General features: G+C 40.2%; 1 protein-coding gene across 1 annotated transcript in view; it reads right to left on the reverse strand.

Annotated features, from left to right (window-relative positions):
• Positions 1–16,958, reverse strand: part of piezo2b (piezo-type mechanosensitive ion channel component 2b) — a 74,457-nt gene extending 57,499 nt beyond the window's left edge. The window contains exons 1-3 of the mRNA XM_076098512.1: positions 16,895–16,958; positions 10,957–11,052; positions 5,866–5,991 (exon numbers count right to left, since the gene is read on the reverse strand). Of these exons, the coding sequence (XP_075954627.1) occupies positions 5,866–5,991; positions 10,957–11,052; positions 16,895–16,958 (286 nt within the window). The remainder of the gene's footprint in view (positions 1–5,865; positions 5,992–10,956; positions 11,053–16,894) is intronic.
• Positions 16,959–21,855: the final 4,897 nt, after the last annotated feature.

Below are 21,855 nucleotides of genomic sequence, written 5' to 3' on the forward strand. Positions count from 1 at the left end.
ATCTAGTCTGTAAAAATAGTTTTTTTGCCTCTGACAAAACCATCAATAATGATAAAATAAACCTTTAAAACACCTGCTTGAAATCATTTATAATAGCCAGAATCATTTTTTTCATTTCAGTTGATATTTCATTTTCAGGTGAAGGAGGAAAATAATCTTTCTGTTCTCACGCAGAAAATAAAAACATTTCATGCGAGCTTTGTTTCCAAAGCTTGGACTGGCTGAAGTGTTCCTGAACGTCACTCCAGCGCTCAAAGGGAGATTTCCAGGTATTCAACCGGCACACTGAGAATAACTGCCGAAGTTTGACAGGCCTTTGTTCTCCAGCCAGAGAAAACATAACATCGGCTTGTGACTCGAGGATCTCGACTCAATGACATATCGACATATCCGGCTGTTTTGAACAGTGAATTAGTTGACTAATTAGGTGCTGAACTGCTGAAGTTTCTGGTTTATGGAGCGCAGTGAGGAGAGTGAGGATGTTAAAACACACTTCAGTGACAGTAACTCAAAACAGACTGCAGAGAAAGCGCTGAATCAGAATTACTTTATCTGCTCTCTCACCTGTGTGCAAACTACTTTCAGGAGGTTGTTAAGCTTAAAAACGGGTTGTTAAAGTAGAATATGAAATGTTCAATTCCAAAGTAAAAAGAAACGAAAGAAAACTCAACCATTAATTCAGGATGATGAATATATCTTAAAGGATTCAGACTATAACAAATATTTTTCATTTTAAGAGGGAAAAGTATTTTCAATAGAAGCGTAAAGGTGACTTTGGATTCAGGATGGATGACAATAGATACAGCTAAAAGCAGAAAACAACAAAAGATAAAAAATAAAAGGGTTTTCTCCTAAATGATACACACACACCCTAAGTATCCCGTAAAGGAATGAGTCACACTGTTAGGCACTTTGTCAGAAACAGGAAACAGGAAAGGTGAATAAAACGGTAATGGACTGTCGGTGCAAACCTTGGTGTTTCTTTATTACTCATCAGTGAATAAATATAGCTTCCCTGGCTCAGATGTTATGTGTTGTGTGGTTGGGGTAGAGGAGAAGAGTGTGGCGGTCAGTTGGTTCATGAAACTTAGAAAATAAATTAGGAAACCATATGTGATGGGAGCAGCCCATATGACTAACCCCTGACTTAACCTCTGACATCCAACACTCACAGCCGTCCTCCAGGCTGAACTGTAAACAAACTGTCCGCCTCCACACGTCTACTCCCATTTTGAAGTGCTCAGTGAAGTGCTCGACTGATGGAGGTTAAAGTATCAGTGTCAATACATGTAATGCCAGCCACTTGCATATTATCTCACTTTACGTTTTTTGGGCTTCTGGTCTATTAAACTAGCTACTTTACAGTTTGCGTTGTTTACAAGTCAAAGAACTTTAAGTGGACGTGATGCACAGGAAATATGGTTCACTGATGTTGTTGTAATGCCCGATAGTCACCCACAAAGGTCTATAAAGATCATAGATAACTTAATGCCCCATTTAAAGCTTCAAATAAAAACTCTTCCGTTTAAAATGTCAGCCCAGTGACCACGGGTAAAACAGATTCTGTTTCAGTAACTCCAGAGTCCAAACATCTGCAACACCCAACTTCGCCCAGCCCAAACTGAGCTCCCAGGTGAAAAAAGAGGAAACCAATGTCATACATGAGGAATGCCAGAGGTAAAGACAGGCCAGTCTGATCCATAGGATGAGGAGAGGAATATTGTGTAATACAGCCTGAACGCAGCATGGAGCCTTCTGGAAAAGTGTGAGAGACTTTCTGCTCATCGAGGCGAGGACGCTTTCCACCCCAGCTGAGCACCAAAAATACCTGTCCTCAGACTTTATGTGAATATCATAAAACACCCTTTGTACTTGCTGGGCCGTTAACCTCTCAGCACAGCATTTCTTTTCACTCTCTCTTCTATCTCCGGGGCCTAATGCCTGTTGGCCTTTTCTGCAGAGACTGGTGATATGCAGCGTCAACATTTCAGCACGTCACGACTGTGATCAGGCAATCGGTATGCGGAGGGAGAATTCAGTAAATGTTTCACATTTGAGGAATGGTGGGCAGGATATGTGTGGATACGGAGGGCGGTCGACGGCATCTACTGGACTTCATGAAGACTACCTCTGAGGAACTGGTCACAAAACATCCATTGAACAGCTCGTTTATTCTTTATGAGCTGTGGAAATATCCATTGCCATCAGATATGAGCCGAATCAAACTAGCAAATCCTTTTTTATGGTTTGTTTTAACCTTCTTAATCTCCAGATGGGTGGGCGTTGGCACTTTGTACAATGACAAAGAGTTGAGACAATCACAGGAAAGTATTTGGTATCTGGTGGTCTTTGACAGTTATTTGCAATTGCTTGTGACTGTGCTGACTCAACATGGTGGGAACTGCATTTATAAACAGAGGAAATACAGATGACTCCAAAGGAAGCTGGCCCCAGCTCATCTGGTGACCAGTCACTGACCTGATCTAACAGCTGGAGGTGTTAGCCTTTTTGGAAATTCAAAGTCAACTCAGTTTACTGCTCTAATGGTGTATTTGGCTACTGTGAATGGGGGAAATTATATAAAGATATCTGGAGGGAGGATAGCCGCCTCACCGCAAAGGAGGACTCCTTGTTTATACTTGGCTGCCAAAAGGAAAAGGGTGTTAAGGGGTGAGACGCCAGATATAGAAATCTGAGAGAAGGCATTTACTCAGAATGTAGGCGGCGCATCAAGGGGACAAAGAGTAATGTCGGACTTCCTGTTGCATATGTAGCCCAGAAACAAAAATAGGAACAGGATGACACTGACTTCAGGAGGTAGAAATCCAACAACAAGTCTACAAATCCTCACAGTGGGGATGTCAGCAAATTTTATTTTACAAATCAATACCAACATTTTGTAATGTTTTCAACTTCTTTTTCCTAAGTGTCTCTTTAGCTCCATGTGAAGTTTTTCATCATGAGTGTGTGACGTTGTGTTATTTCTCCACCCGGTGCCTCATTAATTGTCAAATGACAGCCAGGATCCACCAGCTGCTCATGTTCCTGAGCCCAGAGCTTATATAGGGACTTTGCTGTTAAATGTTGCAGATAATTACTCAAGATGGTATTCATTCAAGTGCCAATGGAGCTTCATGATATATAGTACTATAACTATAACTATAGGCAGGTAAGGCAGAGTCTTTAATCATAGAAATAAGGTTTGGTAGTGCTATGGTATTTATGGGTATTTATTTGGAGTGACAGTCTAGATAGTCGAGATAGATTTTATCTTAAAACATAAATAAATATGGAAGCATACTTTGAACTATGTGTTTAGTGATCTAGTCTTTTGCTAGATGCAGTGTCATGTTTCACTTGGTAGAACTCAGATACAAGCATCATCATCATCTTCCTATTGTATTCATGAGAGTGTAGCTGATTTGCGTGCCTCCCTTTGTGTGCGACAACCAGATGAGCAAACAGTATTTTGACCGCACTGAAGATATTGCTTTTGAGAGGCTAAACGCCAACAATTATGGATTGAAGCAGAATATTTCATGAGATAAAAACATTTTGTGAATTTTGGAAATCATTTTATTTATCTTTAAAAAAAAATAAAGGCTTCGAACTATTCGCTATAGCCCCTCTAAAACCAAGCAGGTCTGACAATGACTATGAGTAAGAGTAATCTATAATCTGTTACGGTATCGGTTAACGAGGATTGGCTCTTGGTCATAAAAAGCAATCTAAATTAGCATTCCTTTTGCGCCCGAACAGAGACAACCATTTCATCTCGCCTTTATTCGTCAGGGCATAATGGTCGTTACAGATCAGTGATGAAATTAAAATGACGTCAACACATGCTTCTCTTCAAAACTGCCATTGACAAAATGAAAACTCATGTTATCATATTGAAGTTTCCTGATCTATGCATTAATATTAGTCAACCAACCAAACAATTCATTGGCCGTTATGAAATTAAAGCTTTTCAAAGAACAAATTATGTTGCAAAGATTCACCAAATATGTTAATTTGTTTCACAATTTACAATTCTGTTAATGCAAGTAAGTATTGTGTAAATCAATAGACAGACTTACACAGATAAATACTGCAGATGGATAGAAATGATGGTCTCATCACACCACGGTTTGAGCTGCCAAAAACTGCCTCCCTTTAGTAATAAAGAGTTCCTAGAGTGAATATTTAGTCTCTCTGAACGGTTCTGTGTGTTTCTGCCTGAGGGCGATAAGGTCCGTTGGCTGGACTTGGACGGTGGAAAGCGGATTACCTCCATTAGAAAGAACAAGTCATTAGAACACACGGTCAGGGTCTGTCCCGTCTAGACACATTCAAATTTTACAGTTTGATACAGTTTCATGAGAAGCGCAAGGCCAACTATTAACACCTTCCCAACACTGAGTCAGTAGCGTACAGTGTTTGCTTTACTGGCAGCAAGAATCTCTTTTTTTTTTTCCTACGTCACCATATGGCAAGAAGGAAGCTAATTACATTGAGGAATGTGTTACAATCATAAATCTTCATGATGTGACAAAATGCAATAAGAGTGAGGATATATGTAGAAATTGAGAATCTTTATTAGTGAGCATATTTTACTTTTCTGCTGCAAATGGAGCATGTCTTCCCTGGAAACCTTCCCTAGACACATTCTCTGGTGATATACAACTCTGTGACACTGCGTCAACAGGTCAGGTCAGAGTTTAAGCACAAAACGGTCAGCGTGATGGATAGGACACACGTGTGCACACAGTCTGTCATGAACATGTGGCCCAACAAGTAGAGATCTCACAATTTTGGTCTGACATGAGATCTCAGAGTGAGTGATTTGTGAAGGAATCATGTGTTAGAACCACCTGAAAATGTCTATACTCAACTATCCTACGAATTAACACACGTACATGAAATGTGTTGTCACATGGATTATGTTTCGTATTGACATAATAAGGAAATAAAAAAATATGTTCATACTAAACAGTTATTTTGATTTGTGTTTCCAAAAATATCCACTAATGGCAACTAAAGCATGGTCAGCATTTATGTTATGTTTAAGCTTCATGTAAACTTCTGCATTGAGGAGTTAGGGCTACATCGTAGCTGGTGTCCACCTCCTAAAAAGATGTTACCACACTCTGGGACTATGGTGGCTACAGAGATACCACACGGGAATAGAGAGAACTGTGACGGATCAGTTTGGGCTGCTGGTGTTTTTTCTGATGCCAGTAGAGGTTGTAAACTGCGAAGGCAACATGAAGCAAGTTGAAAAAAAAAGGTCAGCTATCTTCTTTTTTATTAGTAGAAAACATCTAGTGAAGACATTTCCACAGCAAAGCTTCTGCTCACCGATATTGTTGCTTTCTTTCACAGTGAATGAAACAACGTGCATACAGCAACCGCACAGAATACTCTCATATTAAACAAGGCGCACCAGCACAACCATTGTTAGTACCACAACATAAATGAAAGACTGCTACTATGTGGAATATAATGAAAGCACTATTGAAGCTAGTGTTGCATGGGTGCAACGAACGTGAGAAACCGGACTTTGAACTATAAACAAAACAAAACACATTTGGCAAAACCCCTTTTGTTGTATAAACATCATTGTTAGGGAGGCAAGATTGCAACTGTCACCGTTCAACCAAAATTGAGTTTAAAGGGTTTATTTGTCTGTTGACTTTTCTAAAACTACAACAAAGTGTCCTCTTTCAAAAGGTTTGCACACAGCAAAAGCTGAAATCATTAAAATCCATTCCGCCCTTTCTTCGTGGATTCTTGACCCTGCAAGTCGCTTTGATTTCCACATACACAACAAACATCACTACCTTCAGAGCCCTGACCACAGAGGCTGCAGTGTGCTGTACTCACAGTTGAATTCAGATGTGATGGACTTCCCGGCCAGGAGGCTGTTGACGGTAATCTGATAGATGATGTGGAGCAGCAGGAAGGACATACTGGTGAAGCAGAGGGACTGCAGCAGACGCCCTGTGTGGCCTGGAGAAGGAGAGCAGCTACAGTGAGTTCACCACCAACACCGACACCACTCAGTTTAAGGATTTCCACATGTTATTTCTGCCGTTCATGCACTGAAACCCAGAACAGGTCTCTTTAACGGTTGTTGTTTTTCAAGGCACAGAAACTTGACACAAGAGGAAAATGTTAATACTTTTTGAGTTGTGCAGCATTAAGAAGTGCCTGGTACTTCTGAGACAACAACAATCAATGTTCATGTGATCGGCTGGGAAGTCCAGAGCTGTTTTGAATGAATTAGTGAAAAAAAAAAGGTGACTGGCAGCGCAACCAAGAGGGATTTTCTGTGGATCATAATACATACCTTGGTTAAGAGCTGGCAACACTACGATACAGGAACGCTTATTTCTCTTAAAAAGTCAAATAAACATTCTGGTGGACCACAAGACCTTTAACTTTCTCTAATTCATCGTAGAAGGAGCCAAACCAGCTTTTATACCCGATTTGATTCTTTGGTTTCTTGGCTTTGGTGTTCTTTGCCTGTCTTTCTTTAATTTAGGTAAAGAACACAGCTATCAGTGGACATTACTGTTCCTGGGAGGGAAGGATGAAAGCAGTCTGCCACAGCTGTCCAACACATGGCTATTTTATAGTGCACCTACAGGTATTTGGGATAATTTCAGGAGTTGTTATGGTGATAATTCTTTACAGTAGGATTTCTCAGACCCCTTCTTGTTAGTGAAAATTAAAATGATCACCCATAGGGAGGAACAAGGTTGATTGGACTCTTCTTCTTTGATGAGGTCATGATAGTAATGGCCCTTACTGCATCCATTATCAGCCTTTAAATTGCCCCACATATCTGCAACGGTTTTGTCCACTGGTTCTTCCCAGGGCAACATCTTCATCTCATTAAATTGACTGCATCCTTGCGGGGAACATGTAATAGTTATTCTGTAGTGTATTGCACAATATCCTGGCAAAGGTGACGCACTACTGCTGAGCCTCAGGCCACCGAGAGGCTGACCTTGTCATAGGTGTGTAGCAGCAGACCGTGGCAGGCAAAGTAAATGTAGAAGTGAAAAGAAATGCTGTGCTAATTTCCCGTTGTAACTCCCTGTGCTTTCACAAAGAAGGAAAAGAATGCTTGTAAATACAGAGGTATGAGGACTGTTAGCGAACTTCCTCATCCAAATTGGTCCAAAAGGCTGTGGATAACGCAACGGCTTTGGTTCAGTCCCCATTTCTTTTCCTATTTGTAATACAGCATTTTTGTTGTGTGACGGCCATCTCTCTTGGTTGCCTGACGGTCATCTTAAATTTGTATTTCGCCTTGCTTCATTATTTAGTCTCACAGAGCCATCCCAAGAGTATGTTTAAAAGCTTTGCAAAACAGAGGGCATTGTTCAGTTTTAACAATTGCTGCTTTCTCCCTCATCATTCAGAGAACAGTATCCAATCGACGACATTAAGACCTGATTTAACCACTTAGTTTGGGGAAATAAAATGTTTTCAATTATTTGGTCTTTTTGAGAAGTCTCTGCCAGCAGTGATGAAATGTAACAAAGTACATTTACTCACTGTACTGTACTGTACTTGAGCAAAAGTTTGAGGTACTTCATTTATTTTATACTTCTACTCCCGTTACATTTTTTAATCCAATATTATCCTTTACATAATTGTTTATGTTACTTTTGCAGATTGCTAATACAAAAGGTATTTATTTGTATTATTAAGGATTAAGCTAACCAGCAGTATATAAAATAATTACAATTAGCTTCACCTTTACCAGCTGCAACATTGGTGATGCGTACACATAAATACATCAATAATTATAATCCAGTGATGATACATTATTCTCTAATGGTCCATTCTGCATAATTAGTCATTTTACTTTAAGTATATTTTGATTCCGATGCTTTTGAATGCAGGACTTTTACTTGTCACACAGTATTTCAACACTGTGATATTGCTTTTACTTAAGTAAATCTGAGTACTTCCTCCACCACTGCCTTCCTGACAACACAAAAGTATGATAAATGACGGATTTTAAAAAAAAAAGCCAAACTAGGATAAGCGTTAACACCAGACATCCTCTTTTAGAAGTCTCCTAGCTAAAACATAAACCTGATAAATCATCCATAGCATCAAATATTTATACAAATTCATGCAACAGTACTAAAAGACTCCCCAAAGGGAAATTGTCATGTCGGTGCCCATTCAACAAGGCGTATAGCACCTACTGTAAAGGCTCTTAAAATGTCTGCTGCCCATATCAGAGCAACAGTTTAGATTTTGTTCACCTCCACTGAGAATTGAATGCCTTCAAGGGGATGTGGAGCCAAATAGTGCAATTACGACATTAGAGAGTAAATCCCAAACAACAACAAGTTGCATAAGATATTGTTTGTCTCCTCTCGTGCACCGATATATCCTCGGGCACACCGCACTGCTGTGGCTTCTTCAAGCAAATTACACTTGATGAATTATTCATGTCAAACATTTGGTTTACATAAACTTTCCAGATTTAACTGCCGCATGTCCTTTAAGATTCAACAGACAAAATGAAACAGACCATCAAAACAAAGCACTATTTATGCATGTAATCAATTATCTACTCTTGTTCTTACTTCCCCTCTTTTTCTCTTGGAGTGAGCACCATTTGTTGTTCCTTCTGTGCGTTGTACACTGTACCTGAATACCATGTGCACCAAGACTACATACAGCTCAAAAATGGACAAAGAAATAACTGTCTGAAAACGCATGTTGTTATGTTGTTGAAAACTAAATAAAAAGTGAAAAAAAAAGCACTGAATTACACTCAACTCCCTCTTAAAACATTCAAAAATGTAGAGTGTGCGTCTTTTCTGCACAGTGAGATGTGTATTTTTATAAGTTTGCACTGTCAGTGTGTATTCTGGATGGTTTTCATACAATTTGAATTGCCAGGAGGGAGGAGATAACTGTCACGTTGTAAGTCTACAGTTTCTGATTATCTGCTCAAGATTATAATCACCACAGTGTAGTAATTACATTAAAACATTTACATTTGATAATTAAATGTTGGCAATGCTGTCACAATCATCCTCAACCACAACCAGCTGTTATTTCAAATTCTATAAACTGGAGTGGCTCCCAAACTAAATCCCTTTTTCCTTCAAATAATCAGAAGGAAAATAAAATACTGAAAATGATTAGTTTCCAATAATTTCATAACTCAAACACGTCATGCTGCAACTTTTTTGCTGCTGAACACAAAAAGAAAACTTTCATCGTTCTCAAATTAAATATATTGTCGTGCTGCAGAGATGTCGTAGTCTAAACATCATATTCTACAAACATCTTTGTCTGCCTCACCTGCGACTGTGGCTCATGGTGTGGCCCCTTGTACAAGTACAAGTCCATTTACCATTTGTTTGATCGCCGCAAAAATCACACCATAATAATGATACGAATATTATCATTCCCTCTAATATGACAAATCATATGGCAATTACCTATTTTTTCAAAATCGTTCAGCCCTAATCAGCCCACAATTTCGGCTACAATGTTCACCAAAGACAGGTACTTTGTCCTCATCCAGGGAAAATGTATCTATATTTTATTATGGCAATATCTATTGCGGGAAGAAAAAAAATCAGTCAGTTCGTTACAATATCGTGCAGCTGTAATCTTAAGACAATGAAATCTACCCAAGGAGTAAAACCTCACGGTGGAATTGCCTTCCAATGGGAGAAAGACTGGGATATCTACTGTAAACTACATCTGAATATACACTGAATTAACTTTTATGTGAAATTTAACATATAAAACTGTATTATGGAGGCTGTAAAACATCTTAAAAAAGATCCGCTTCAAGTTTGATTTGTCACGTCTTGTTGGTGTTGAAGTGTCTGTCATGTATTTGTCTCAATTAGGAGTTGACCCACGGTTGAAGTCAGCAGCGATCAGATACATGAACGCTGAACTTTACTCGAAGACTTCTCTCTTTAACTATTGATGAGAGGGTAAGTGGTCCACTTTCTCTGCTCCCTCCTTACTCCTTTACTTCCTGATTGTTATTTCAGCTGGAGACGAGCAGAGACGACTCTCGGACTGGATGTTGTTTCCTCCACCAATATGGGTTCATGTATTATTAAACACTGCATGTGGTCTCTTACAGATAACCCATATGACGTGCAGTGTTTTGCAGTGAGGGGAACGCATGAAGGCGCGGCTGAAGTTGGCGACCGCAAACCCACGTTCACCACCCGTAAGGAGAACGGTCACGTCAGTCAGCCTCAGAGGTTCACTGTGATGTATATTTCTTTTCTTGAACTCATTCGGAAACCAAAATACCAAAGAGCCCAAATACCAACCTTCACATCGGCTGAATTAACTAATAACACTTGTCAAATGCACGCAGATCATGATATTACGAAAGGAAACCCATCTCAGGAATCAGTGGAGCCTTAGGAGCAACTTTTATATCCTAATTAAAGTGGTTAGACATTATCAAAAACAGCCCTCATCTCTTTTTTTTCCTCTCTGAATGGCATTTTACAGGCTCTTTCGGGTTTCTTTTCTCGACAGCACAGCATGTGTGTTCAGGTTTTATCATCTATATGGACAATCTCTCAGCAAATAAACCAAACTTAAGCCTAAAATGTTCATTTTCATCAAGCGGAGGTGAGATCTGGTTCCTGATGGATCACGTCTTTCACGTCATCTCAGATCTGGCTGGCCGTGGATCATTTATATTATCACAGATGGACTCATGCCCGTACAAACCGATATTACCTTTCATGGGCTGAACTATGTGCCAAATCCATCCTCATCTCAAGGAAATTCAAGTCCCCTGGAGAAGAAGGGCTGGTTTACATTACAGGGAACAATATTGCGGTTCAAACTGGAGGCTTTTGGGAAACAGTCAAGATTCTCCAGGCGATGGACCGAGCCAGAGCCAACCAACGTGTGGAGGATCAAAGAGAGTGACAGCGTAGATCTTACCTTGCATTGTTGTGCTTGTGGGCTCTGCGAAGAGTGGGATAAGCAGGAGATAGATGAGGTAGACGAAGGACAGGGCATTGTACCTGAACAGGCAAGCTGCAGAAACACAAGACACAAATACAGATTAAACAGCAAATCGACCTCTTGATCACAATAAGCAACAATCAATTTAAAGACCACAGATTCAACGCCGTCTTAATTGCTTTGTGTGCATCGCATAACGTTTAACAGCAAATAAAAAGCAGAAGCTGGCAGTGGCAACGAGCTACTTGATCAGGAGTCGTCACCGAGATCAACCGAACACCGATTTGAGAGAAACGTGGCGAAACTCATTTAAATGTTCCTGTTGTAGAAAAGCTGCTCATAGTCATAAAAAGCCAGAACATTCCTCTATCCAAACTTAACAATCACAAACCTCATCATCTGTTCATCTGGCCCTCATCTCAAGAAGAGCCTGGGCTTCATTTAGTCATTCAGGGAATTGACGTTTGTTTTGAAGTACAATAATCACCCGATAGTCCTTGGGTGTTAAGAGAGACAATTAACTGAGCAGCCTGCGGTCAGCTCTGCTTCTCCCTGTTTGTACAGTGCCTCACAAAAGGACAGCTTTATATCATATGTGAAGATTTCATTTTGCAAGAATCTCATAGTATTTCATTGACTGTGAGCATTATTGAAAAACTGGATCCTTTTTTTTAATGACAAAACTATACAAAAACAATCTCTCAAAGTTTTGCAGCCAAGTCGCGTCACGCACCAGATGTCCTTAAAATACACGATGGACCGCTGAGTTTTGAAAATAGGAAAGCAAGTTTTGGTCGGCAAAACATCAAATGAAACACCGCCACATGGATCGTGAAGAGTGTGAAATGTCATGACCGGATATAAGTCTGCGTTTGGTTTTTGTCTTTTTGATCGAGGCCTCAAATGAGATTCAAGAACCAATATAACTTTATATTTTTTGCATTTCCCATATTTCCTTAATTTGTTCAGTTTAGTTTCCTATCACTTCATGTATTCCAGTGATAAATGTTAAGGATATGTGGCAATCAGTCAAATGAAACACGATGAAAATTATTGTTAGTTGCGACCCATGCTTGAATGCAATGCACTGTTTCAGCATTTAGGATGTGTCACTACACTTGACACACTAAATCATGTAACTCCACACACTCACCCTTTACCGAACACACACACACACACACACACACACACACCCACACATATACAGACCCCTAGAGACACATTAAGGAAGTCTTTTGAGCTCATGATGAAAGTTAAAACGCTTAAGTGCACACATGACTTCTAAAAACCATTAATTGATGTATTGATCAGTAACGCACCTCATTTCCCAGTCAGGCTGACCATCTGCCCTGATTGGTGGCTTTTACCAGTTAAACGGCTCACATAACCTGCTGACTGAACATCAACTAAAGCGTCCAAAGTGAACCACGCCATAGCAAACACGTAGCAAACACTTGCCCATTTCACATCTGAAGCCTGCATGAAGCACAGCTTGAGTTTTTTTTAACAACCTTGACTGTAAAATCAGCTCAAATAATATTCCACATAACATTTACAACTCGCTGTTTTTCAGGTTTTCCTTAAGTATGCACTAAATATGTGATTAGCCCCTTCCCGTCTAACATTTTCTTTGAACATTTTAAGGCCAGGAGGCAGCGAGGGAACCGAGTGAAGTACACAGTGAAGTACAAAATGTGGACACACAGTCGGACCTCCTACATTTTTCTTAGCGGTTATATCAACAAGCACAAGGTTTACAACCAGGTCGGCTGAATGAGTTACAGTCTAAGTCTCAGAGATGTTCTCGTCTAGGTAGCTACTGGGCTTGAACTACTGAAAAATTACATTTCATTGCTGAAAATGGTGCTTTTATTTATCTTTGCGCACTCAATGGACCTCTTCATTGACATTTGACTTGGCTCTGACTTTTCCCTTGGTGGAGCTCGACAGTGAACGTCCTGGTTTTCTCTGTGCTCAAATACGGACCAATGAAAACTAACAAAAGTTAATAAATGTTGTGTGTGTGTGTGTGTGGGGGGGGGGGGGGGGGGGGGGGGGCGGGGCAGTCATCTTTGAGAAAACCACCAACATGTGGCAATAATGTGATTAGGTTTCAAGTATGCACAAATACTCGATATGCCAGACAGTCCACCCACCAACACAACAACATAAAAAGGCACTTTATCATTGTTCATCATTTTTGTTCCCTTTTCAAACATTTCAACAAGTTGGTGACGTATATTTTATGACTAAGCCTCTCGGGTGAATGACTCATAATCTTTAATTTTTGGCCTAACACGCAGCACAACTTCTAGCCACACCCACTTTTATCTTAATTTAATGTCGCATTAAATAAACTCTAAACATGGCCAAGTTGGTAGTCCGGAGCCTGCTGCCCACATTATTCATCTGCTGAAATCTAAAGGAGAAATGTTGTATCCATACAGATAATCTATCTGTAACTACATGACTCTACTCCCACTGTTGCCTGCAGACACTTGACCGCAGTCTTCCTGACCATTTGCCTTCGCTGTATGACTCACCATTTGAGGATTTTTTACACAGGGAATGAAAATAAACTGCCGTTGTTTTCAGACATCAGATTACTGCAAAACCTCCTCATTCACGTCTGAATCAGGCTTTTGTCTCTCCCAGTAAAAGCTATTGTTACCGCCACACAAAGGCTAAACACAAGAGAAGCAAGTCAGTCTTAAATGTGAAATAAGGGCCAGCTGACTTAAGAGTTTGAGCCCAAAGACATAAATGTCATAATAGAAGATAAAGTGGCACGGTGCCTGGCCGGACCGAGTACTGGGCGATAACAGAGGAATTTAAACCCCTCTGAAGAGCATAATGAAGAGCATACCACATCAAGTCTATAGCACTATTGTGCAGAACTTTAAAATTGAAACTAAATTCTGAGTTTAACAAACATGTCTTCTTGGAGAAGCTAATTATATTCAGGGCTGCAACTGACATCCATTTACGGTATTGATATTCACATTTGATGAGTTGGAAACTGTGTATTTTTGGCCTTTTTGCTTGAAAATGTATTTTCCATCTCTTGAATAATCAATAACATGTACAATTTAATTCAAGTTTAAAGATAAATTGTCTGACTTGTTAGCAAGCTAACAATCACTGGCTTGCTGGTTTTGTTGTTTGTTTTTTTTGACCTCCGACACCATATTGGTTTACTATCTGAACTAACTAAGGAATGATACAATTATGATTAGAATTAGTTTTTTTATGCTTGTTTGAGTTTGTAGAGAGGAATTGTTTTTGTTACAACCACTTCTCCTCTGGAGCATCATGATGGAGCCAACTGTCTGCCTGAAGGTTTGCAACAACACGACATCCACACACACATTTATTTTGTCCTTATTAAGTCGTGATTAAAACGTCATGATTCCAGTGATGCGCCCAGCATCTGCTCGTCACTTCCCAGCTCAGTTTGCTCCAGCTTTCAGTGCTTTACCCTGCTGCAACCGGCCCGACTCAGCACATCTGACCTGCAGCTCCGTCTGTACATTCACAGCACAAGTTTGATATCAGATCGGACACTTCGGAAAGCGCAAGCACATAATCATGTTCACACTCCAAACACGTAAACGGCGGCCTGTTTGATCAGCTAAACTGTGGCTGTGTGCAAATGTGTGTGTGTGTGTTCGGTGGTGGTAGAGGAGACTGTGTACACATGGGCCCAGCAGTTCTGTGCTTTTCAATAGAGGTGCTGTCAGATGGCCAACAGGAAACACAGACTATGTTATGTCAGCAGATAAGTCTTTCACTAGGACATGAGAAAGAGACGTTGTGCATATACATGTATTACACTAGAGCATATACAGTAAGGGTAATGCAGATGTTTGGAGTCAGATAACATCTGTTCTGCTGCAGTGTGTTCTGGGAGGCCAAAAAATACTTTGCATACAAGCCAGAAATCTGAACATATGGATCAAAGCAAGAGGCAGAAAAGAAATGAAACCTAAAATTTTCTTCCAGCCACAATGTTACAAATGATACAGAAAAAAACAATAGCTGATGGGTTGACGGTTATTGATTTACAGCAGATCCATTCAGTTTAAATTAAGATGAGATCTTTGACTGTCAAACAAAACAATGAAGGAAAGTAAGCTGCTGATCAGGTGATGCTGATGGCAGAAATAACTTCTCTCATCCCCTAACGCAGTCGGTTCCTGTACACCTTCCCTTCTTTCCACTCTACTTTTCCTTCATCCTGTCAGTTGCAGTGCAAAGCTGCAGTGAATGACAAGTGCTCATTTGCACTTTGAAAAAACATAAAATATTAAAAGGTATGTTTACGATAAAAGGGAAAGGCAATTCTTTCCTCCCTCCCAACCGCATTATTAATTCATACTGTTAAAACGACTTTCCACGAATTAATGGAGACAATGCGTGGCCTCACAATTGCTTTTGGAAATAAAGGAGCCGTCGGGCTGTCAAGTGATGCATTATGGTGGTACTGAGTGGGTCTTATCTATAGAAAGCATGCTGTTAGCTTTAAAAGTACCACAGCCCCATAAGTCTTACACAGACACCACACTGGAACCTCAGTGGCAGTTAGACGCTAATCATTTTTCACTCGCGGCCTACCACAGAATTACAGCTTAAAACACAAAGTAAACTGCATTTAATAGAGTCTGCGAGGTGTGATCAGGCCTCGAGCTTCATGCCCACAAACTCTAAATCAGCGTTTAAGTGTGTCTTCAGAGAAACTAGTAATATCGAAGACTTTTCCAGCCTGTATAAAGCTGCTAAAAGTCCCCCTTAAATCCAAATAAAGCTGCCACGTTTGACAGTGAGTCATCTTCTAAATCTGCATAGCGAACGAGTGAATCAAACAAAACATTCACTCGCACAGCAACAATAACTTCATCTGTGGAGAGCGCCTTTCTTAACAAAGTTACAGATGCTGTAAACAATCCAAAAACCCCAATGCACCACTGACTAAAACTCAGAGGAATGTGAAATGACACAAGACATGTAGCTTTAACACTGTCAATGCAATCTAAATGTTAATTAACAGTATCAACACAACAGGCGTGAACGTCCAGTCAGCAGCTAAACAATCAATAACAATACTGATGATGGATTAATTGGCAAAAAGCTAAACAGAAACCACACTTGAAATGACAGAAACAAAATGTACATAACACAGTTAAACTGCAATTTTAACAGTTTGAGCCACATAGGCAAGCTAACAGTTTCTGCTTTTACTCTGAGTAGAATAAACTATTACAGTAAATAGATTTTTCAAACTTTGAAAATAGAAAAACATCCACTTGATATGTCTGTTTTTTTTAATATCATACATTTCTATACACACACACTGAGACATAAACACTGTGCAGAGTGCGGAGATTCCAAACAGTTGTTTCGGCAGTGACTGGATGTTCTGTTGTCAGCTGTGTTTCCTTTACTAAATCCAATAAAAGGTGACAGCCAGGTGAAGAACCTGGTTTTTAATTTATATTTAACAGCCATGTGTGACTCTCTGCAGTCTATTGCTTTTGTTTGTGCTTAGTTTCAGTAAACACACGTACCTCAGCAGTGGTGATGAATAAACTGTGACCTCCAGCATCATGAGGTCAATCATCATAAAAAATATATCAATCTTTTTTTTTATTTTTGCTGTCAGGATTTTGCACACTTCAGGTTTGTACTGGTGTACCTCCGATTTTCATGAGTGTAAAGAAAAGTGGGAATTTCTAAATAATAAGCTACAGCCATCCTTAAAAGTTACATTTAAAAATGATGAAGTGATTCATAAGATAATATCAGATAAAGTATCATACATTTATCAATCCCCCAACCCCTCCTGGCGCACACACAGCACTGTGGGCCAATTAAGATGCGTAAAAAGTGTGGATTCATTTTTTTTTTTGCAACTCACCAGCTGCAAGACACATTGGCAGCAGCAACCTGAAGACCAGCCCGCACACCACCTCAGAGGCCATGGCTCCGGGCAGCCTGTGTTGAATCCGGATAAAAGTAGCCGGGGATTGTCTCTCTCGCATCCCCAACTCCTGCGCTCTGTCAAACCGCAGCTGACATCAAACTGATGCGCTCCGCCAAACGGCCACATCAGCTCTCCCCGAGGACACCTGGACTCCGGTGGTTATTCCACAGTGAAGAATTGCGCATTTAGCCAGCTTCACCACAGCAGACATGTCACTGGTAAGTAATGTCACCATGGTGGTTTAGTTGCTCAGATGCATCGGAGTCATGTTGAGACTCAGGTGCGCCAAACAGATGCGCTGACACAGCGCGTGGAAACGCCGGAGAAATGAGCCAACAAGTCCTCAAGTCCAATTAACCTCCTTTCTTTTCTTTTTTTAACTACAAACCAACATTAATGAGGAACATTTACAATACAAGAAAGTCGAATAACACTTGTTAACTGTGAAGCGTGACAGAAACACTCACAATAATCGGGTAGTTCACCCTTCCTTTCCCTGTCCCCTTGGTGAAATTTGACTTCTGACTTCTGGTGTGTGGATTGTATTCTCCAACAGGAGGCTACAGGACGAGCCTGTGATTGACACCTGACTCGACCAATCACAAGTCTTCTTCTGGTAAACGGTCCAGCCCCTTGTGATAATTGGAAGCAAGAGGTGGGACGCGGAGGTGGATGCAAATACCACAAGTATTAAAAGACAACATGTCCCAAATACACAGCTTTTGTTTGATAATCAATAAAATATGATCTGGTGTTTTTGTATTCGATCTGTATGTCTATGGACATTAAATAAGTACCATCATCCAAGGAAGGTTTTATAAATGTCATGAGACTTTCACTGATCATAGCATCTCTTCAGGTCCTCTGTCCAGCGGTTCATTAGTGAGAAACAGCGACGCCTACTGGTTTGAAACCAGTCTGCACAAAGCAGCACTTCCATTTAAATCTAATCCCTGTTACCGCAAAACAGGCCTTTCAGTTTCTGCTTGCAGGCAGGAAAGATATTTTTTTTTTTACCAAAGATGTTTTCAGTTCTTGAAATAATTAAGAGCATTGTAGCAAAAACATCTTCTCTGATTACATTTAATCCAGTTGTATGCTGAGTAAACAGACATTTATCATGACTCAAACCTCCAACCCCAAACAGGCCTCGGATCTGTTTGTGACTTTCCAAGTGCGCCCATCAAAATATTGTGGACATGTAAGTTGATTTGCATCATTGTGGTGTTGTCAGTGGGATAACGTGCAGAGGTTTAATCCCTGTGACAGCTGCTGAAATGTCCTTGAGCAAGAAAGAAACTGAATCGCTCTTCTGCTACATGGCTCCTGCTCTGCCTCTGACCTCCGGACTTTATAGAACAATATTGATCAAAATATGACTTTAATATGTTGACCATCACAATATAGAGGCATTGCTTTTTATGTATCTTCTGTTAAAAGCAACTCGCTTATTATTATCCATTACTTAAATATGTCTATTCGCTTTCTTTTACAAGAATTTTCTGTTAGTGCATTGGGTCCAGGAGGTGATTAGCCTAGCTTAGCATAAAGCAAGGGGAAAGCAAGGGGAATCAGTTAGCTTGGCTCCCTCCAAAGTTAATAACTATGCCTACAAACACACCCAAAGCTGAATTGTCTAAACTGATTGGTTACATGCATGGTGCAGAGAGGATGAATCCTAATGACTTTGGTGATGCTCTGATGTTTTTGTGGCGCCACAAACTTTTGCACAGAAGTTCATGGCCCCCACATGATGAATCCTTATTACTCTGGTGACCCCTTGGCCTGTCTTGAGTTATTTTATGTTTTGAAGTCCGTGGTGAAATGCCATCCATCGAGGAAGATGCCTGAGGCGGCTCCACTGTACTGTACATAACATTTACTTAAGCTCAGTTTTAAAATAAGAAATATATGCAAACGTATGCTGAATTTAAATGTTTTCCTCATTTCTAAAGTCAATTTGTATTAAAGCTTTATGTAAGCATACCGTCACAGATATGTTTATTTTGTCTATTGGGACACACATTCATTTTCCTACTTATAAAATGATCTGATTTAAGGCAGAAAAAAATCATGTTTTTGTCCTGATTGTTGTAAAGAGTATAAAAGGAGCAGTACTAAATTTAAACTGAAAATAATGAAGCAAAGGGAATATAGAAATGTTGATATTACTGTAACTGGGTTTCCCCTTATTTCGCAGATATCAAAAACACGTAAAACTCCGCTTAAAGTTAATTATTACAGCTACTAACAGAAGCTGCATTCAAGAACACACCAAAGAGCGCTGACCTCATGTTTGCTTGTTGTGTAACTGGAGCATTAACATATTATTAAAGCCAATCCATTGTGCATGATTTGATGCGTTTAATGACAATATCGATAGATTGATCCATGCCGGTTCCTCTGAAGTGCATTAGGCAGGAGGAAAGCGAGGCATGATGGGAGTCGTCAGGGCCGAGCCAAATGAGCCTCCTCTACCTCTAAGAAACAGGACGCTTAAAGCAGCAAAGGACCTGCTTGGGATGAGATGAATCACCGTTTGGCCGAATCACCGAAATGGATTTAGTTCATGAAAATAAGAAAAATAAACAGCTAAATGCTGCTGAGGGAAAGGCTGACTTTGGGAGATCATCAACATGCTAGCTGCCAACCTCTCTGCCCCGAAGACTCACTTTCCCCTGGAAATCCAGACCGCCTGGATACTCTCGCGTGGGAGCAGTCAGAGAGTCGCTCATGAGGCCCTGAACTGCAGCCAGCCATGATCAATACCCACCCTCAGAACATGGCAGCCCTTGATTTGTTTCTGCTGTTTGAAGTCGGAACCTGCTGATCTAATCCCTCAGATGGATGTGAATCTTAAGTAACATTTGTCTTTGATCCATTATTCATCCGATTCTTTCTAAGGGGGAGTTATTGATAAATCGGCCACCGGTTTTACACGGTGAAGGTTTAGTTAACATTCAGGTCAGTTGTTCCTGGCTGACCTTCCTCACGTTGATGTCAGAATTATCATAACAGCATCAGGAATTATTTGTATTGCTTTATATTGGATCCTTTTGAGGCCTTCACGGGCATTGTGTTGAAAAGTGCATGTCATTTTTGGGGCAGTTTTGGGGAAACTAAGGGGTTCGACACCCTGAGTTTTAAAAAGAGATCATTTTATTAATGCTGCAGCATATAGTTTAGACAATCGTGGGCCTCGATCTTTGTGGCAATAGTTTAGGGAAGTCCCTTTCCTGTTTCAACATGACAAATAACCAGTACACAAAGCCAGTCCGCATGGTTTTCCCAGTTTGGTGCCAGAGAAGTTGACTGGCCTGCACAGAGCTCCAACCTCAACCCCATCGAACACTTTTGGGATGAACCAGAACAACCCAGAACCAGACCTTATCACTTAACATCAGTGTTGGACCTTGAGTTGCTCAATGGGAGCAAATCCCTGCAGCTAGGATCCAGAGTCTGTTGGAAAGCCTGAAACCAGAAGATGATGTTCACAATCACATGGGTTCAATGTGTGGATGTCTACATACTTTTGGATGAATAGCATACATGTTTGGGTGAGTGTTTATCAAGCAGATTATCCTTTATAAAAGACAATGTTAATGAAATGACAGCAGCACTTTTACAAACATGATTCTCTAAAGTTTAGAAAAAAAAACATTTAAACTTTACATTTGACAAAACAATCTCAACTGAAGGTCAATTTATTAGCTTTCAGCTCCATCACACCGTCCTCAATAGCAGACTTTCATTATTATCTTCTAATTTATTTATTTTTTTCAAAAAAGGGTCCTTGCTATCTAGTCTGTCACAGAAACCCTGCCACCCTAAAACGCTCATGAATGCTGAATTTCTTGTAAGTTCCCACACTGATCCCACACTGTCAGTCTGCAGCAGCTTTTGCCGAGAAGAAAACAGAAGTGCAAATTAACGTCCAGATTGCTTCAATATTGATCCGCCAGTGAAATCCAAACTCTGTGTGTATTCAATATTTACATGGATGCACTTTCCATGCACTCTAAAGGTGCGTCTGCTTAAGTGGGCTTTTTAGTGTCTTTCTGTGGTGGCTGTGGGCAGATCGCCTCTTTTGGAATTTAGATAGAAATACCGTTTATTGTTTGTACTGCAAACATGTGAATTAACATCCTGTTGGTTTAATCAGCGATCTTTGCACGCTTAAAAAAAAACATGTCAACTATACTGCACTTTTTACAGTTTTTATTTTTAGAAACAAATTAAAATTTTGATCCGATGATGGCGATAAATGAAAAGTCAGAGGATCAGTCACAATCCATCCTGAGGGGGGCATGAATGTTTGTAATCACATCCTCATGGTGGCTTTGGAGGAAAAGTCCGGAATCACTAAAGTCAGTGTGATTCCCCCTCTGAAGCATGCATGTTTTTACATTTAACAGCTATTCATCCAGTATTTGTTGAGATATTTTAGTCTGGACAGACGGACATGGCCATCCGAAAAAACTCACTTGAGATTCATTCCAATCACAAAGAGCAGTCTCCGCATCGAATACAGACGTGACGCGTGACTTTTAGAGTATTTATCTGCCATGACTTTCATGTCTGTCTGGATGTAAGAAACCAGCATTAGAAGCTGGTTCATATTGTGAATTGATGAAGGATAATGGCATTCATTAGCTGATGATTGACCGTCTGTTTAGTGGTGTCATCAAGGCTTCTATCGCCTCAGCATTAGCAGACAGGAAGATGTTCACGTTAATGCACATATCCAGGATGTCAGCCTCATAAAGATATGTTGGAAGCTCTTGTATTACCACTGGGTTGTTTGAAACATTACATTTACATCCGGAAAGAGTGACGGCACCTTATGCTGTGAAATATTGAGGACTGTTTGTGTGATTACCTAAGAGGTCAAAGGT

The sequence above is a fragment of the Anarhichas minor genome, unplaced genomic scaffold, assembly GCF_050575085.1.
Source record: "Anarhichas minor isolate MPS153535 unplaced genomic scaffold, ASM5057508v1 ptg000024l, whole genome shotgun sequence".
NCBI lineage: Eukaryota > Metazoa > Chordata > Actinopteri > Perciformes > Anarhichadidae > Anarhichas > Anarhichas minor.